The sequence below is a fragment of the Triturus cristatus genome, chromosome 7 (genome assembly GCF_964204655.1).
Source record: "Triturus cristatus chromosome 7, aTriCri1.1, whole genome shotgun sequence".
NCBI lineage: Eukaryota > Metazoa > Chordata > Amphibia > Caudata > Salamandridae > Triturus > Triturus cristatus.
This window is the reverse complement of record NC_140590.1, coordinates 614,029,103-614,048,005: the sequence shown is the minus strand read 5'-3', so window position 1 is coordinate 614,048,005 and position 18,903 is coordinate 614,029,103. Positions and strand designations below refer to the sequence as shown.

Here is an 18,903-nt window from a genome sequence, read left to right as displayed (position 1 = left end):
CATGTACGTTTTTATTAGTGAGGGTGGTAGTACCTTGTTGGAATGTATCTGAAGTTCTGTCGTCTTGGCTTGTACTAATGTGAAAGCTCTGGAACTTGTGCTTGTATCTTTCATTTATCTTCATCCCAGAGGCTGTAGTGGGTGCATCATCAACAGTACGTCACTGATTGTCTAATTGGCAGCGTGCTTGGAAGCCATGGAAACGTAGGACGCTACTCCTTCGGGTGCATGAGTAGCATCCTGAGACAGTTGGGTTTTTTTAGTTTTTTTATGGATTGCCCAAGCGGTCATATATTTAATTTGAGTCTGCATTAGTGAGAGGAGACATTGCAATTGGTGTCTCTGATTAAACTTTATATACCTCTTCTTCTGATTCCCAATAGCAGTGGTTTTCAAAGTTTTTTTTATCCTAAGCGCACCCATACCCCTCATTTAAAGTATTATTTTATATCTGGCACCTTGAATGATAAACCTATTTTCTTACAATCCTATAACATGTAAAAATAAAGAAAGAAAGCTAAATATTTAAGTGGTGCTTAATGATGTTGAGTCTGGCTTTTTATTATACCACATTATTAGTCTAAACGGTAGTTGGCCCCATGGCTTACATCACTTTCTGCCAGTCCGGGCATCTTTACCAAAAGCACACAATTTTTTAACCCATACTTACAATATTAAAAAAAAAACCCAAGTCCCAAAACCAATGCTGTGTTGGCCGAAATACCAGGACCATGGTGCATAAGACATGGGGCCATTTGACAGCTCTCAACTTTATTAACAAAACGAACATTGCAGTTATGTTTAGTTATCCTTAATAAAAACACAAATACTTTATTGCCAAAATTCTATTGGCAGACCTATCACCCTTGTCACCAACTCATGGCCAGAACACAAATGACAGAAGATGTTTCTGATGACCGATTTACCCAGTGGCTTATGATCACTGTCTTTCTTTCACTACAATCACGGCAGGTTTTTTTTCTGTATACTGTCTCTAAATTCATGGATGTACTAAATGCTCCTCTGAGCTAGAACCTGCCACTCTACCCCGCTCATGTTGATTTAGACCCAAGCTGTCGTGCAAAACGTCCTCTGCTACCACAGTGACACCAACTGGTGTCATCTGATGTTGCAAGCAGCGTTCAATCTGCGAGGATGCTTGTCGGTGGCTCTCACTCAGATTATGGCCAAAATGATGCTGTGAAGAATCACCCAGGACCACATGTGAGTTGTAAGAATATGTATTTATTATCATAAGTCACAACAACGAGCCACCGCTGTGAGCCCGCCTTAGGACCACTCAAACTGTCACTCATGGAATGTTCCTGATGTGACCACAGCCGTGGAACACCGAGCCACAATATTCTACTACCTAATTCAACAAGTTAAGAGTGCCACAGTGTGTGTTCTGGTCAAATTTGTTTTCTGAGGTCTTCATATATTTTGAAGTTTTGTGGCTTCGATTAGGCCTGCCTTCGTGATGTTTTGAACCTCTTTATGATTAATGCTTATTTATGTAGTAGGATGCCATCTATGCTACCTCCTCTGAGATTTTGTTTATTGGTTTGAAGAATTATCAATTTTGGTTGACGACCCATTTGCTTTTTCTTAGACATGTTTCACCAGAGGGACATTTTAAATACTGCATCTCATCTTAGATTAATGTTCAATCCTTCTTTTTTTTTTACTGGGGGTTTTTCATATGTACAGTACATTACAACGGTTGCATTTGACGCAGTTTCCTCCAATACTTTTTTGGCCTTGATAGCCAAATTCTTCTCCTGTTATTGTTTGTGTGCATACACAGATAATACTACATTACTGGTTCCATGTGGATTGCTGCAGATTTCTGAAGTCCTACTAGCGTCTGTGTTAAATACCCCTTATTAATTCTCCTCTCAAGTTCTTGTGTTTCTTAAAGGTGAATAAAGGTGAATAGAGTTTTTTTCCAGGGCCATTCTACTATATTTACCAAGTGCCAATTTTTCCAGATTATCCCTTTGACATCCTTGTTAGCCTGGCAGATATGGCCACACAGCAGCCCCTAGTACTGAGAAAGAGCTGCCACTTAATCAGCAGTCTGTAAGGTTGAAATGCTTCGACAGCACACAAAAAGGAGTGAATGAACAACAAAACTAAGGGCCAGATGTTTCAAAGGGTTTTGCCCATTCTGTGTCTATGGGGAAAAGTGTTGATACATATGGCTTTATGTGATTTAGTAGTAAGAAAAACAAGCATTTAGAATGCAGTAGGTCTCGCATTAGCGATAGTTTAAGCAATTGGCATTGTCAATGACAATGCTTTTTATTTATGTTTTAAAGTCATTCTCATTTACAATGCCAATAGCTCAAACTTGTGAGAGACCTATTGCATTGCAGATGCTTGTTATCAATTGCACTAATAAACGTCCTGGTAAACATTTATTGGTACAGTGGTCAAGTTGCACATTATTAATACAGCCCAGCCTAATTAATATGAAAAACGCTGCGTCCTGCCAGAGGCCTTTTTCCCCAGTCAGTCAGCCCAACTCCTCCATCTGAGACACAAACGCACACACACAGATGCAGAAACACATGCCCACACATATACAGATCCGCACCGATCAGCCATGCCGTCCAATTCACTGAGGCAGTAAAGGTTCTAGTTTTATTTGTTTTTGACAGTTTTATTTACGCAAACTCAAGATGCAGCCTTACACACATACACTATCTAAAACACTTGCACACAGATATATACACATTTACACCAATCAGCTGTGCTGTCCAATTCACTGAGGCAGGGCAGGTTATTTTTAAGAGTTTTAAGCAGCGTTAACTCGACCGGAAGCCATTGTAACGCTTTACATGTGCAGAAAGGTCAGATTAATTTTTTAGGTCTCACCTAGGCAGCGCGCATGCGCTGCTCTAGGAGGGCCTTTAGTATTAGAACAGTAGTCCTTAAACGCAACAGTTGAGTAAATAGGATGATTATAGACTTGAATCAGTACTATAATGCGAGTGTCCAGCCGTACAATTAATTTAATAAATCAAAATAGTCAAAGAACAAAAATACAAACGTAGCAATAACCTGGGACACAATCCTGCATCCTACATGAACACATGACAAATACATTTAGGACTAAAACATATCAGGCAAGACGGGGTAGCTTGTATTATATATTGAGCACAATTTCTAACAAGCTTAGAGAAACAGTTACTGCACTTTTTTTTATCGTGTGCGATTAACGTGCAAACTGTTTTTATTAGTCGCCGACGTTTCGATCCTTTAAAACCAATAATAGGATCATCATCAGGACAGTTAAGGTGCAAGCCTGAATCAATGAAAATAGCCTGTGGAAAATGAGGAAAAGGGAAGGAGATTAGGGAACGTCTAATACAGAGTTGTAAAACATTGTGCCATCCGTGGGGCAGTCAAGGTGTGAAGCAAACGCAACAAGCATGTGGTTAAGTGCACACTGACCATGAAATGGCGAAAGGTGACAGTTAATGAAGTACCTATATGAAGGATAAAATCACCGGAATGCTTGCAGCAAAGGATATACAACAAGCACGTGGTACGACTGCCAAGAAGGTACGAGTAGCTGATGGACAGAGGGCTTGGTTGTGAGTGAGTACCGCCAAGCAGAACTGAGAACTACAGGTAGCCATACGCGTGGCATCACTTGTTGTTTTGAGAATCTGGTCACCCTACTCCTCTTGTGCTACGCATAACGCATCCCTTCTGCCAATTACCAGTCCCTGCCCTTTGCTCTGCCACAGCAGTGCCCATTCAGTGAGCGCGCGTCAAAGCGAAGAGCACAGGAGGCTCAGCCGTTAGTCAGCTTGGTTCCATTGTGAAGAAGCAAAACTACAACTCACAGAATGCAGTTGACTGTAAAATGAAAGGCCCTTACTGTGAGATGCAGTGATTGCACAACACAGAGCCTGGGGCTCCGGTGTCACCCCTCAAGCTTCTGCGTTATCCCCCTTGCGTCCATCGGGTGTCTCTCACTCCTCATTGAAGTTCCAGTGTCACTTACCTTTCGGTCTTCTTTGTTGGTGGTCTCTCTTCGGGCACCTCCTCGCGCTTGTCGCTGGGGTGCAAATGTCTCTCTTGAACACCCGGAGCCTCACCGTCTCCCACCTGTTCAGGTGTTCGGCGGTTCCAGGGACTCAATCTGTACAGTAGGCTCTTTCTGGCTCTCGTAGCCCGTGTGCGGCTCCAGGCGCAGTCTCTACCCCGCTAGAGCTATCAGTATGTGCGCAGCTCCGGCAGTCTCTCCATGCCGACTCAGGCACTCTGTCTCTCCCCGGATCCCACGGTCTCTCCCGCACTCTGCGTCCAGTCCTTCCTCTTCGCGACAGAGACACTCACACTGAAAGTGGCAGCTCTGCGCGGCTTCCCCTTCCTCTAGAATCGCATCTGCCTCATCCGAGAGCCCTGCTTCCTCCTCTACCGTGCCTGCCTGTAACTTATCCCCACCCGATTCTTCTGACGCGCTGCCTCCAGGCTTCTCTCCTCATTCTCTCACCCTAGTCTTTCCCGCTTCTCCATTCCTATTCTCTGCTTCCACCCCTGCTCTCTCTGTGGCTTCCCTTCTTTTCTCTGACTTCTCTCACTCTCTTCTTCGCTCCTTCACTCACCCGGGCTGACTTTTCTCTCCCCTCTCACTATATCCATCTCCTCTTTTTCACACTAAAGGCTCCCTTCCACTTTTCCCTCTTTCCATAGCTGCAAAGTTTTGAGACTGCTTATGGATGACATTTCCATGTTTCGGATGTGTTTGTATGTGACATTCACATGCTTTAGCAGTGACACTTTAGCACGAGTAGAGCCACGTAGTAATGCTCAATTAATGAGATCAATTGCAGAAATGGTTGGGTGACACCTTCAGACATTACTAGGGCTTTTAGCCAACATCAAAGCTGCATTATAGGGCACGTAGTTTCGTTCTTAAAGATTACTGGAGACTACAAAATTGGCACGGGATTAAAGTGGTACATAATACCACCCTGGCTACACTTTACTTTAAGTCCAGGCAGAAGCAAGCGTGTGTGTTAGGAGCTGAGGGGTTAGATGCAGCATCGTGTTTGCTGCTGCTGAGTGATTGCAAAGTAGATAGATCAATCCTGGTGTCTGTGACCACATTTTCAAAGACCAGAGAAGAACACCCTCCTTTATTGAACTTTATACTCTGCTAGGTTATACTGCTGTTTATACTAGCTGTTACCATTTGCAACTTCGTTTTTTTTTCGCTGTAAAATTAACAGAACAAGAATAGCTTCACACACATGGTATGGTTGTTGTGTGCTCGGAACCATGTGCATACAAAAACATGCTTCCAGTGCTGCAACATTATTTTAAAAAAACAGCCAGACGTGATGATGTAACGGAATCTAATTAAAAACGCGGTATATTCCAACTTCAGGTGGATTGATGAGTTACTCATTAAAACGCAGCATGCAATAACTTTTTTTAAATGGACAAGAAAAAGTCAGTGTTGAGCACACAATCACCTCTGTATTTAAATACAGCAGTAGAGGACACGGGCACTTTCTCCAGACAAAACACACTGAGATCTCTGCTCGCGCTTCCCCTCTCCGCCACCTCCGAGACAGATGATCTCGCACTGGCTGGCACACTGCCATGCAGAGAGTACCTGGAGCATTGTGAAGGCACAAAGGAGCTATAAAAATAGCGCGACACAGCATTTCAGTGCTCTCATGCTCAGCAGAAGCTCATATCCCCTGACTCTTGACTGACTCAATCTGCCATCATGGACATGTTCACTAGGCCCTTGGTAGCGCTTCCTTCGGACACTGGCACCAGCACTACTACAAAAGGTCTGGGGTATCAATTCAGACTGCATGCTAAAAGTAGAATCCATGTTGTGGAAACACACCGAACAATAACATATCAACTTCTCTGAGTGGACAACTAAAACCACGTGTCTCTTTACCACCAGCAAGCACAGTGCAGTCTGGCGTCTTAAAAAATCAATCATTTTGAAATGTTCTGCAATAATATTTATTCTGATCACTCAGTGCAAGTCAATGCTCAGATAAGAAAATACATGTGTGAGACTCAAGTTCATTTATTTCCTAATTGAGTAGTTTGTATACTTACATACAAGAATGGTGAAGCTGAGGAGGCAGACATAAACCCAGAAACCCTTAAAGCATTGGCATAGCCAATAGGTCTTGCTTTTGGGACCCCTTACGTATTTAGTTATACAGCACAATAGCCTTTGTGCAACAACATCAACTGTTGCATGGCTAAACACTTATAACGTCCCAAAGGCGAGACCAATTTGCTATGCCAATGCTTGTTTAAGAGAAAGAGATCAACTTAATTGCCCAGAATTACAAGAGGCGAAGCCTACACCAGGACTTTAGTAACAGGAAGTGCAACACTAAAGATAGAACTGTTCAGTGTTCTCTCGTCGCACTCCGTGCTGCTGTCTTTTAGGGGGAAAGAGGCGAGCACCTGTTGCTGTAGCAGTAAACTGGCAGACTGACAAGTGCACATGATCCTCTTCCACAGCGAGTCCAGAGCAAAAAGGACGGGAGCAGGCATGACAACAAAGTTTAGAGCACTCGCCGGTACTGCACGAGCAAGTGATGCTCTACAGGTACAGGAATAGACCTATACGTCACATGAGCGAAGGATGTCTTCGAGCTGCAGATTGGAAGGAGGAGTCAAAAGCCAAAGTTGGAAGTCAGACCATTGGTGAATATGTAAGAATGGGAGGAGTCTGCAACCACCCACTCCTACATGACTTGGCCGGACCCCCTGCCCCATTTCTAGATTCTCTATGGATTTTTGGTGATTCCACCCTAGGCTATATAAGCATGTGCTACGAGGCAGATTTATTTATTTCTTTATTTGACTAATTTATAATAGAACAGCAAGTCCCTGAGCTGTTGAGCTCCTGTATTGCTACTTCTCTTCTCTCTCGCTCTCATTAAGTGGGACCACCCCCCTCGAGCCCGTATACCACAGGTGCCAGAACCGGAAGACACAGAGCTGGGTTTACGAGCTGAAACGAGGTAACAAGTTTCCAATCGGATAAAAATATAAAAGCAGGCTCCGGATAGAAATATAAAAGCGGGTGCCATACTGCGCGGCGCCCTTGCAAATTAACTTGTGTATAGTGGCCTGTGAAGCAGGAGCCATGGTCAGCAAATAAAAAAAAACATGAAACCAGGCGCAGTGCTATGCGCCGTGGTGAGACACAATAAAACAAGTAGTCCCTTAACGCTACATATAAACACTTGGCTGTAATAAAATTGGAGGTGGTTGGTACTCCTTTTGATAAAAACGGAAGTAATGTTTCGGAGCACAAACCAATAAGGAGCCAGGCAAAAAGAGTAACACAGGAGTTAACCAATGGCAAGCAGCAGGTGGGATTACACTCCTAATGCTGTTTACAACAGTTCTTGCAGACAGCGCATGCGCTGCCTTGGCTCGACCTAAAAATGTCAAATCCAAGTGAATTTTTTACTTCTATACAGACTCACGCCCCCCCTCCCTCCCAATGACCCTACTCTGGAAGTGTACACTTACTTGCATGAAAAATTCCTTACAATCCTAGCATTGTACCTTCTTGAAAATAGGGACAACCATGAACTTGTTAGTTATTAATGCACTTGCTGCAGTGAAGCACTGTTTAACAGCACAATCGTGTAAATGATTTCTCTTGGAAGCTGGGTCTCTTTCTAACATCAATTTTCTCGAATTGATTTGTCTCTTGAGTGCTGTTTTTATTATGTATGAATGTAGTTGTATCATCCAAGAATACAAACTCTTGCGCTATATTGTGAGTAGTTTGTAAAATTAGAGTACTTGAGAATTTCATAAAACTAGAAGAATGTTGAGAAGCCTCTTGTCTGCAAACTTTATTTTACTCAGGCCTACTAGAATTATGTGGCAAAGAAGCACCAAATTGTGGAGCAGAGTTGAATAAATTATGGGACAAGAAAAGGCAAATTATGCAGCATAGTGCTGCACATTCTTTGATAGTATTAATTCATTGTAATACTAATGAGGTTAAATCTTTGCCCAGACAGTATCAGTTTAACAGCCACATTTTTTTATAGTTATGTTCGAGGCATATGAGCTGCAGATTACACACTTTTGCATAGATCGCCATCTGGTGTTGGGCCCGGATGTTTGCAGTTTGTTTTTCCTCTCGGAAAGTCTTTGGAAGTCACAAGGTCGGTGACTCCTCTTTTGGATCGTATTGCGCATGGGCTTCGGCTCCATCCTCAGATTGTTTATTTCCGCCATCTGGCTCGGATGTGATCCTCGCGCTCTGGTTCAGAACAGCTTCCAGTTCGACGATCAACGCGCAATCCTCACCCCAATCGCTGTATTGTTTCGATCACGATCTCTTCAATCAATGCGCCTTCTCATCGACACAAACCTTCGGTTCCAGTCGTCGACGGCGGCCTACGGGCCTACCCAGGCTCCGGTCCCGGCTCATGGAAAGAACTCCATTTAAAAAGTGCCCTCAATGTAGGTCCAAATTTCCCCACACCGATCTTCATGAGGTATGCAACCTTTGCCTCTCCCCGGAACACGAGGCTCGAGACTGTCCGGCCTGTAAGTCTTTCCGATCCAAAAAGACTATTCGGGACCGAAGATCCAGAAGGAACATGGCATACTCCTCGACGTCCATTCCAGTCGACATCTTCGGAGACGACATCGACGATCCGGAACATCATCGTACCGAAGAGGACCTCGTCAGCGCTTCCGAGGCAGAAGAGTCAGATGTGGAGGACATCACCCCGGCGCAGAGGGTCGTGAGTACCAATCCACCCACACCCGCGTCGACGCCCAAAAAGGCTTCGGTCACGCCTTCGCCTCCGGGCCTAGGCAAGACCAGAGACACTGCTTCACACACCCCACCTTCGGGCCCGGTGAAGAAGCCAAGTAAGCCTTCCGGCGGCTCGGGCTCGAGCCAGCCTGCCAGCGGTGCCGAGAAACACACTTCGGCACCGAAAAAGAAGACGGCCTCCACCTCGACACCAAGCTCCGTATCGAAACCCTCGGGTCGAAACCCAGCCCTTCGGCACCGACGCAATCTTCGGTGCCGACCAAACCACACAAGGCCCCCGACACTTCCAAGCCGAAGCACATCTCGGCGCCGACCAAGAGACCGGAGGGTCCCAAGCCGGGTTCTAAACATCAAACCGGCCCTTGCAAAAAACTCTTACCAAGGATCCAAAAACTGGACATTTGACGCTCTCTACTAAGAAGAGACATTTGGAGAAGCCTGCTCCGCCTCCACCGCCAAAGAGGGAGGACTCTGCTACCTCTCCATTCAGAATACCTTCCCCTCCTCATCCTCCTCCACCTCCTCCTCCTTCCCCACCTCCACCCTCTCCACCCCCACCTCATCGTTCTCCTACTCCGTCTCCAGACGATGATGATCATGGGGACCCATATTATGATACAGGGGATGTGCCACAAGACCCCACCCCTACAGGATCTCCAGATCCATGGGACGATTACCATATACCAGATATCCCCAACGTCCCACAAGACGATATTTACCTTTCTAGACCATCTCCACCTGAAGATTCACTAGGGTTTAACCATCTTCTGCAAAGAGCAGCACATTATCATGGGGTGGACATGCATAATGACCCTGTGGAGTAAGATTTCCTCCTAGACACATTCGATACTACACAGAGGTCCACCTCCATACTGCCCATGCTCAAAGGGGTGGTAAAGCATGCGGCAGAAGTTTTTAAAGACCCAGTTTGAGCCAGGGTCCTTAACCTACGTATCAAAAAGAAGTACAAATCTGCTCCCTCAGATCCCTCTTACATTAGAGGACCAGCGCCACTAGATTCCTTAGTGGTCTCTACGGCACGTAAAAGTACAACCTCACATGCGTCAGGCGATGCACCACCACCTGACAAGGAATCAAAACTGCTAGATGCTTCAGGCAAACGCACAGCATCCCAGGCCGCCAACATATGGTGTATAGCAAACACTCAGGCACTGCTGGCCAGATATGACAGGGCTCATTATGACGAATTAGAGAGCATAATGCAACATCTCCCTGAAAAATATAAAAGTAAAGCCAACGAGTTGATTCAAGAGGTTAAAACAATCACAAACACCTCTATACGTTGTGCCCTAGACGCAGCAGACACAGCCTCAAGGGCCATTAACACCAGCGTCCTTCTCCGTCGTCATGCTTGGTTAAGGGTATCTGGGTTTAAACCAGAAGTACAAGCCTCCATCCTTAACCATCCCTTTGACCAGGAACATCTATTCGGGCCAAAGGTGGATGAGGCCTTAGAAAAGATGAAAAAGGACACGGATACAGCAAAATCCATGGGGCCTTACAGTCTCACCCGCCCAGATGCTCCTTTCGCCGCTCATCCTTTCAGAGTGCATCCAGAGGCTACTCCTCAGACACAGCGTCCACATCGTACAAGTCCCCTACACAGACCACCTTTATAAAAGGTTAACAAAGAGGCGGCTACAGGGGTAACAACAACAAGGGCAGAGGCAAAACAAACAACGCCCGTTCTGCCACACCTACTACCCAATGACTCCCTCCCTCCCCCCCCCCGCCCCACCCCGCTCCCCCCAGACCATTCCACTCCAGTCGGGGGCAGACTCCTTCATGTCTGGGAGACCATCACCTCAGACAAATGGGTGACCCAAATAATTCGGTCAGGATACTGCCTGGAATTAACATCTACCCCCGCCCCCCCCAAACATTCCACCCAGGCAACGCCCAATGTCACAAGAACATTCCACATTGCTAAAGCAGGAGGTAATCTCCGTCCTACATAAAAAGGCAATAGAACACGTTCCTGTCAATCAACAAAATTTGGGGGTTTACTCCATATATTTTCTAATACCAAAAAGGGACGAGACTCTACGACCTATTCTAGATCTCCGGACCCTAAACACATACATACACTCAGACCATTTTCACATGGTAACGCTTCAGCAGGTACTTCCGCTCCTCTCCCAGAACGACTTTCTCACCACACTGGACTTGAAAGACTCATACTTCCACATTCCAGTACACCATGCTCACAGAAAGTACCTCAGATTTGTAGTGGACGGACAACACTACCAATTCAAAGTGCTCCCGTTCGGAGTCACAACAGCACCACGGGTATTCACCAAGTGCCTAGCGGTGGTGGCGGCACACCTCAGAAGACAGCACATTCACATCTTCCCATACTTGGACGATTGGCTGATAAAAGCCACTTCATATAACCAATGTGTACACCACACCGCTACCACAATCCAACTACTTCACCAACTAGGCTTCACGGTGAACCACCAAAAGTCCCAGCTAACACCATCCCACATAAAACAATACCTCGGTGCCACCATAGACACCTCAAAAGCAATTGCCTACCCCAATCCGGCCAGGATTGCAAGCATTCAGGCTTTGCGACAAAAATTCGTACTTCAACACTCCCTTCCAGCACGAGTGTTTATGCAACTGATAAGGACGATGGCCTCTTGCATTTTCATAGTGCCTCACGCAAGACTCCAGATGCATCCACTCCAAGAGTGCTTAGCGCGCCAATAGAACCAGGCCCAGGTGCAACTGACAGATCTGGTGTTGGTAGACGGTCGCACCCATCGCTCTCTGCAGTGGTGGAACACCACAAACCTTTCCAAAGGTCGACTGTTCCTGGACCCGGTTCCCCAAATAATACTAACAACGGACGCATCGCTCTCCGGCTGGGGAGCTCATCTATTGCACCTCACAGTGCAGGGCACATGGACGCCGCAACAAAAGTTACTCCATATCGACCATCTGGAGTTACTAGCAATCTTTCTAGCCCTGAAATCCTTTCAACCACGGATTTCAGGCAAGGCAGTCCTCATTCGCACAGACAACATGACGGCCATGGATTATATTCAAAAACAAGGCGGCGCACACTCTCCACAGCTCTCTCAATTAGCACAGAGCATATGGAGATGGGCAATTCCCCACAAAATCTTTCTCCTAGCTCAACATGTCCCAGGAGTCCAAAACACCGTGGCAGATATGCTCAGCAGACAGACACAACAGATCCACGAGTGGGAACGTCACCCACAGGTTCTTCATCCGTTCTTTCAAATGTGGGGGCATCCACACATAGACCTCTTCGCCACCCACGAAAACACAAAATGCCCAAGCTTTGCCGCCAGATACCCACACCCATTGTCCAAAGGAAATGCGATATGGATGAACTGGTCAGGCAAATTTGTGTACGCTTTTCCGCCTCTCCCACTCATTCCATTAGTGGTGCGAAAGCTACAACAGCACTCCCTCACACTGATCCTAGTAGCTCCAACGTGGGCCAGACAACCGTGGTACACCACACTGCTGGAACTCTCTGTAGTACCACACCAAAAGCTACACCTCTCACCATGCCTCCTAACCCAGAACCATGGAGAGATCCGGCACCCGGACCCAGCTCAGCTCAACCTCTGGCTCCTGAAATCCTAGAATTCGGGTACCTAAACCTTCCACCTGACTGTATGAACGTCATCAGAGAAGCTAGACGCCCTACCACTAGAGCCTGCTACGCTGCCATGTGGAAAAGATTTGTTGTTTGCCATAACAACACAATCAATCCTCTAGACGTGTCTATACAACACATCATATGCTACTTACTCCACCTACAAAGGTGTAATCTAGCCTATACCTCCATTCGGCTACACCTCGCAGCAATTGCAGCTTACTTACAAAACAGGCAGCACCGATCACTTTTCAGAGTACCTGCCATTAAAGCCTTCAAAATAATTCCCCCCAGAGTACCACCCTCACCTGTGTGGAACTTAAATATCGTTCTCACAAGGCTGATGGGGCCTCCCTTCGAGCCTTTGCATAAATGCGAACTGCAATTCCTCACATGGAAAACAGCTTTCCTTGTAGCCATCACTTCCCTTAGAAGGGTCAGTGAGATACAAGCACTTACCATACAAGAACCTTTTCTTCAAAGGCACCAGAACAAGGTTGTTCTCCGTACCAACCCAAAATTCCTACCTAAAGTCATTTCCCCTTTTCACCTAAACCAATCTGTAGAATTACCAGTATTTTTCTCGCAACCTCAGACCGTTGCAGAAAGGGCTCTGCACACGCTAGATGTCAAACGAGCCTTACTTTACTATATCCAAAGAACACAACCTTTCAGAAAGACCAAACAACTGTTTGTCTCTTTCTCTCCACCATACAAGGGCAACCCCATCTCAAAATCAGGGATAGCTAGGTGGATTTTAAATGCATCCTGATTTGCTACCACAAAGCAAAACAACCGCTTTCCGTTCCCCCTAAAGCCCATTCTACACGGAAGATAGGGGATTCCATGGCTTTTCTAGGGAACATCCCACTAGATGATATCTGCAAAGCAGCTACATGGTCAACACCGCACACTTTCACTAAACACTATTGTGTAGATGTGCAAACCAAGCAACAAGCTAGTGTGGGCCAGGCTGTACTAAAAACACTATTTCAAACCATTGCAACAGATACCGGTGGTCGCCGCTAAGGTTGGGAACTGCTATATAGTCTATGCAAAAGTGTATAATCTGCAGCTCATATGCCTCGAACGGAATATGCTACTTACCAGTATGCATCTGTTATTGGCATGTAGAGCTGCAGATCTACACACGCCCCCACCCGCCTCCCCGGCTACCTTTTATCTGTTCCAGTCTATCTTATTTAGATAAAACACACATGGGTTTCTTCACTGTTGTTACTACGCTCCATCTTTCCCTGCTGGCGAAAAACAATCTGAGGATAGAGCCGAAGCCCATGCGCAATACGATCCAAAGAAGGAGTCACCGACCTTGTGACTTCCAAAGACTTTCCAAGAGGAAAAACAAACTGCAAACATCCGGGCCCAACACCAGATGGCGATCTATGCAAAAGTGTGTAGATCTGCAGCTCTACATGCCAAGAACAGATGCATACTGGTAAGTAGCATATTCCTTTTACACTGTGGTGTAGAATCCTTAAAAGAACTTATCAAGTTGCCTTTCCCTCGAAGGGAATATCCGCTCAAACCCTGTTAAATTGAATAAGCTAATGCATAGAACATCACAGCCGCTCACCTGAATTATTATGCCTATATAGATAACATCATGTATATATGTAGTATTTGTATAGCACTAAGCTAGCAAAAGGCAGTGGATCGCTTTACAGTCTCAAAGTAAAAAAGATGCGGTCACAAACTGATTAGTGAGGTAGCTGGTGTCTGGTAGCAGAATGTTCTGTTCCTGCCGTTTTTTTTTTAAGAGGTGTGTCTTTGGCTCTTAAATAGGGGCAAACCTGAGGGATATAGGGATCTTGTCTTGTTTTTGATCCTGGGTGCATAGATGTAAAAGATTTTTGTTATGTTTTGTACTTCTTTACCACCGTCTCATGTTTTCAGTTGCAGTTGTATCAAGAGCCTTCAGAGATAGTGAGCTTCTGAGCCAGATATTTGGGGGTGACCTCTTTGTAAATGATGCAGTGAAGAGAAGTGCGGGTCTGCAAGAGTACCCAGTGGATTTCCGGCTAATGTCAAGTCTGGGAGGCCTAGGAGCAGGTTGTTGCCACCGTACAGATGCATAGGTGCAACTCAGCCCAAAGAAAACACTGAACTGTTATTTTACAGTCCTGTCCATGCACTTGGGGTACTACACAAATCTTTACCTAGATCATCTGGTTTACTTCAGTATTATTCTACTCGGGAAACCGCATTAACAAAGCTGTTTGAACCACACCTGCCGTTACAGCTCAAGCGTTACCACGCTTGCCTTCACCACTCATATGCCTTTACCACGCATATATTACTTAACGACGCATGCCTATACAATGATTTTCATTGTAAAGGCGTTAAAGGCATATGCATGCTAAAGGCAGTCACTTCTGTAGATTCAGAGTGAACGGGCAGCGGGTGGGAGGTGTTGGAGACTTGGAGGAACTTCCTCCCCGGATGAGATTGTGAGGAACGGGATGTGGCTTGGTGAGTAGTTTTCTCTTTTCAGGACTGAGTCGCAGTAGTTTTCAGGGCTGTGGGCCAGTTTTGAGGGTCAGGACGAAGGCTGGGGTGAAACCTTTACCACGCATATGCCTTTACCAATCATGCCTTTACAACGAAACACGTTGAAAGGCATGCATGGTAAAGGCCTGCATGGTAAAGACGCGGTTGTGGTAAAGACCACGTTGTTAAGGCATGCGATGTAATTGTATGTGTGGTTCCCTCATACAGCCAATCTACACAAACTACTGCAAAACTTCAAAATAAACAAACCCTCTTCGAATTCACACAAACCCAACAACATAAACACAACAACATTCTGGGTACTTTCAGAACAGTTCAAAAGGGTGCCTAGGTAAAATAGCGCTAGTTCCAACTAATAGCTGATGGCACTATACATAAAAGGCAATAACATGATCATGTTAAAAATAAAGTATACTTCGACTTGTTGTTGACTAAGAAGTAGTGGAAACAAACAAACCGTTTTGGAAGCAACATTGTGTTACCTATGCAAGTGTTTTTTTTCACAACACAAGTTTAATTGGGCTGTTGGATTGAGGGAAACAGTCCATGGTCTCCTTCTGCATGAAACTGAGTCATTAGGATGATTATTATGATAAAGAGTGCAGCGATGGGCAGAATATATTTATATTTCTATAATGCACAGTGTGTGGAAGCCACAGTCAAGAGTAGCATGTTAAGATGGTAACCGGATGAGCCAATTTGGCATTCTACCAACTATAACTGTCCTGCGAACACAATTAAGAGAAATATAAGTGGGAATATGGGAGACTGATTTTTACTTCCCTTCTACTAGATGTGTAGGATGAGGAACAATGTAAGGCACATTGTTAAAACAGTATATAAGCTTGCCTACTTCATTCATGCGTAAATATCTCATTCTTAAGAAAGCTGTGTTGGATGCTCTCTCTTTTTTGACAGGAAAACAATGGTTCTGTCGGGTGTGAGTAAAACAATTGCTTTGTTATGCAAGTGAATCAAGAAAAAGGTACGGAATCAATCCAGAGTTGACCACACAATCTAAAAGTACAAATCACGGTGACGCTAGATTTGGAGGGTGTGATGTCATTCTTTATATATAAATTTCATCATTTATATGAAAACACCCATATCACTTGTAACGCAAGGTTACCAACGTAATAAACTGTAAAGTGAGTCAGTGAGTCAGTGACAAGGTGACAAAAGTGACAGAATTGTGCATAGTATATACAGTGATCAAATATAGAAAAAACTTTTTATGTACACAATATACATGAGGAGGGCCAGTATCAAGGAAAATCACAATGACACCGTTTCACGAATAAATCAAAACATATATGGAAAACAGGTCTTGAACTGGTCCTTACAGTTTATTACGTTGGTAACCTTGCGTTACAAGTGATATGGGTGTTTTCATATAAATGATGAAATTTATATATAAAGAATGACATCACACCCTCCAAATCTAGCGTCACCGTGATTTGTACTTTTAGATTGTGTGGTCAACTCTGGATTGATTTCGTACCTTTTTCTTGATTCACTTGCATAACAAAGCAATTGTTTTACTCATACCCGACAGAACCATTGTTTTCTTGTAATAATCTTACCCAGGTTCTGAGGGACACAGGGTCACCCCATTGCTTATACATTACTCTCTTTTTTGACAGCGGCACCCAATACTTCAATTAATCCAGATCCTTCTTCACAACGACGAAGCTTGTTACAACACCCAAAGCTTCTACATTATATAATTTTTTACATGGTGTGGGTAAAGCTCGACAGAAATCTACAACTGAAGTAGCCTGGGAACGAGACTTTGCAGTCTCTTGGTCAGTGTCCTTGTGGGACAAATTGTGGGTCAAACTCCGTAAATCTTCCAGGGCCGCAAATACGACGCAAACTTTGTTTTTTGTATATAATAGGCTCTTATTGTCACCTAATGTTTTGAGCAAAAGTTTTGCTACAGTTCCTGATACTTGTTGGACTTGCTCTTCTGCTAAAGCTGATTTGTTTCACATGTTATTTTCTTGTCCTATTGTACTTACTTTTTGGAGGCGAATTTGGGCTCAAATTAATTTGATTTTTGGCACTGCTTTTCCATTTTCTTATACTCCTGTTTTTCTAGGAAGTCTATCATCTTGCTGGGAGGACATTTCGTCTAATGTTAAAATTGTTGATTTATTGCTAGCAGTCGCATTTCAGCAAATTACAGCAAATTGGAAGGACTTTTCTAAGATTTCCTATAGGGCATGGTGGTATGCTGTCTGCCTTAATCACAGATTGGATACCTCCTTTGTATACCCTCTGCACTTAGCACCAAAAAGGTTGGCTTTATGGTCGCCTATTACAATGTATTTGGATGCTAGTGTTACTCGTTCATTTCAACTTTGTCCAGCCCAACAAGAAGTTTTAAAGCCTCCTTAAATACCCCCGCTTGTTTCCATACTTTCCGATACTTAAGGGTTTATATTATTGTATGTGTAATTTTCCTTATTTTTTAAAAAAGCCTAACTTATTTACTGTATTGTAATTCTTTTTTGATGTGATATGTATTTACCTGGTTGTATTATGGTGTGACGCCTTTTCTTTCTTGTTAATAAAATCTTTTTGAACTTAAAAAAAAAAATAGTATATAAGGTCCGGTGTCCTCCGTAGGTCTTCAGGCGCTCGCATAACACTTTTCTGTCCAGGGTCATATTCCAGCATACTAGAATCTGCCTGAAATGTAAATGTTAAACTAATGTATGGCAGAGAGTGGGTACGAGATGTGTATATAACTGTACCTTTATTTGTATTTAGATAACCAAGAGCTGGTCTTCGCTGATTGAGCCCAGGCTAATAGTGGAAACTCTGCCTGTTTCAGAAGCCGCTACAAACCAGTCGAATGGTGGCCCTGTGGTGTTGCCACAGCAAAATGTGTAATTTAATGGACTGCTTCAATTGTCTGGTGTACATAAGTAAACATGTTTTCTACTTTCCCCGATCCTCGTTCAGTTTGTCAATGAACTGCGTAGCTTATCATGCATATTTTATACATTTTAAATAAAAAATAAAGTTGTTTAAAGTCATATCTGTGGATTTGTGCCTAAATTTTGTTTGATGTCAGGTTGTGTATATTTTCTAATTCGCCCCATCAAACTGTTCCTGTAAACATTTCCACTTTCTATGATGGTCCACGCAGAAGTGTTTCCCGTTTGTCACTGTGTTGAGTGAAAAGGTAGGTGCGTCTTGAAGGTTATCTTAAAAATTGTTTTTCTGCACATATTTTGGTCTGGCCTAGAGGCCGCTTAAGCTGTCTGGTGAGTTCTCATACCGAAACGCAAAAAACACACATCTACAGACTAACAGGCTTTTGGACAGCGCGTACCAACCATTGGCTACTGTGGGTCGTTTACCCGTGGGCTGACAGGATTGACCATCAGCCTTGGTCCACAGCATATTGTGGATGTGAAGTATGTAAAAAGTAGTTAATATCTAAAATATGTAGCTTTCACACTCTCAGTTGGTCCCGCGCACTCCAACTCCATCCAACGCGACTTGCTCTGTGCACTTCCACTGACTTGTGTTTTTTCTTTATGTATAGCTGGTAGCTGCGAAATACTACCGGGTCACTCATCACTGCTTCTTTTCCTGCCGGGCTACTCCTCTCCTGTGGATCATGTAGTCCAGCTCCCAGTTCTTCCCTTCCTCCTGTTGGACTGCTCCTATCATGCACATGGTGGGGTACACTCATGCAGCCCCACCTGCTTCCCTTCCTGCCACGGGACAACTCCTTTCATGCACTCCTTGAGGGTTAATTTGTACAGCTCCTGCTGCTGTCCTTACCTGCTACCAGGTACGTTTGCCAATGCTTATTGTATTTTTTCCCTATAATGTACGAATAACAGGTAAGATGCACTGCTCAGGAGTGCCACCCAGGAAT

General features: G+C 44.4%; 1 protein-coding gene across 3 annotated transcripts in view; it reads left to right on the top strand.

The window, feature by feature from the left end:
- The window catches only part of COIL (coilin), a 135,696-nt gene extending 117,647 nt beyond the window's left edge, over positions 1-18,049 (top strand). For 2 of the 3 annotated variants that reach the window (XM_085617185.1, XM_085617184.1), the window contains exon 7: positions 17,781-18,049. In XM_085617185.1, the coding sequence (XP_085473311.1) occupies positions 17,781-17,903 (123 nt within the window). In that variant the 3' untranslated portion in view covers positions 17,904-18,049. The remainder of the gene's footprint in view (positions 1-17,780) is intronic. The other variant, XR_014966561.1, reaches the window with a different exon arrangement.
- Positions 18,050-18,903: the final 854 nt, after the last annotated feature.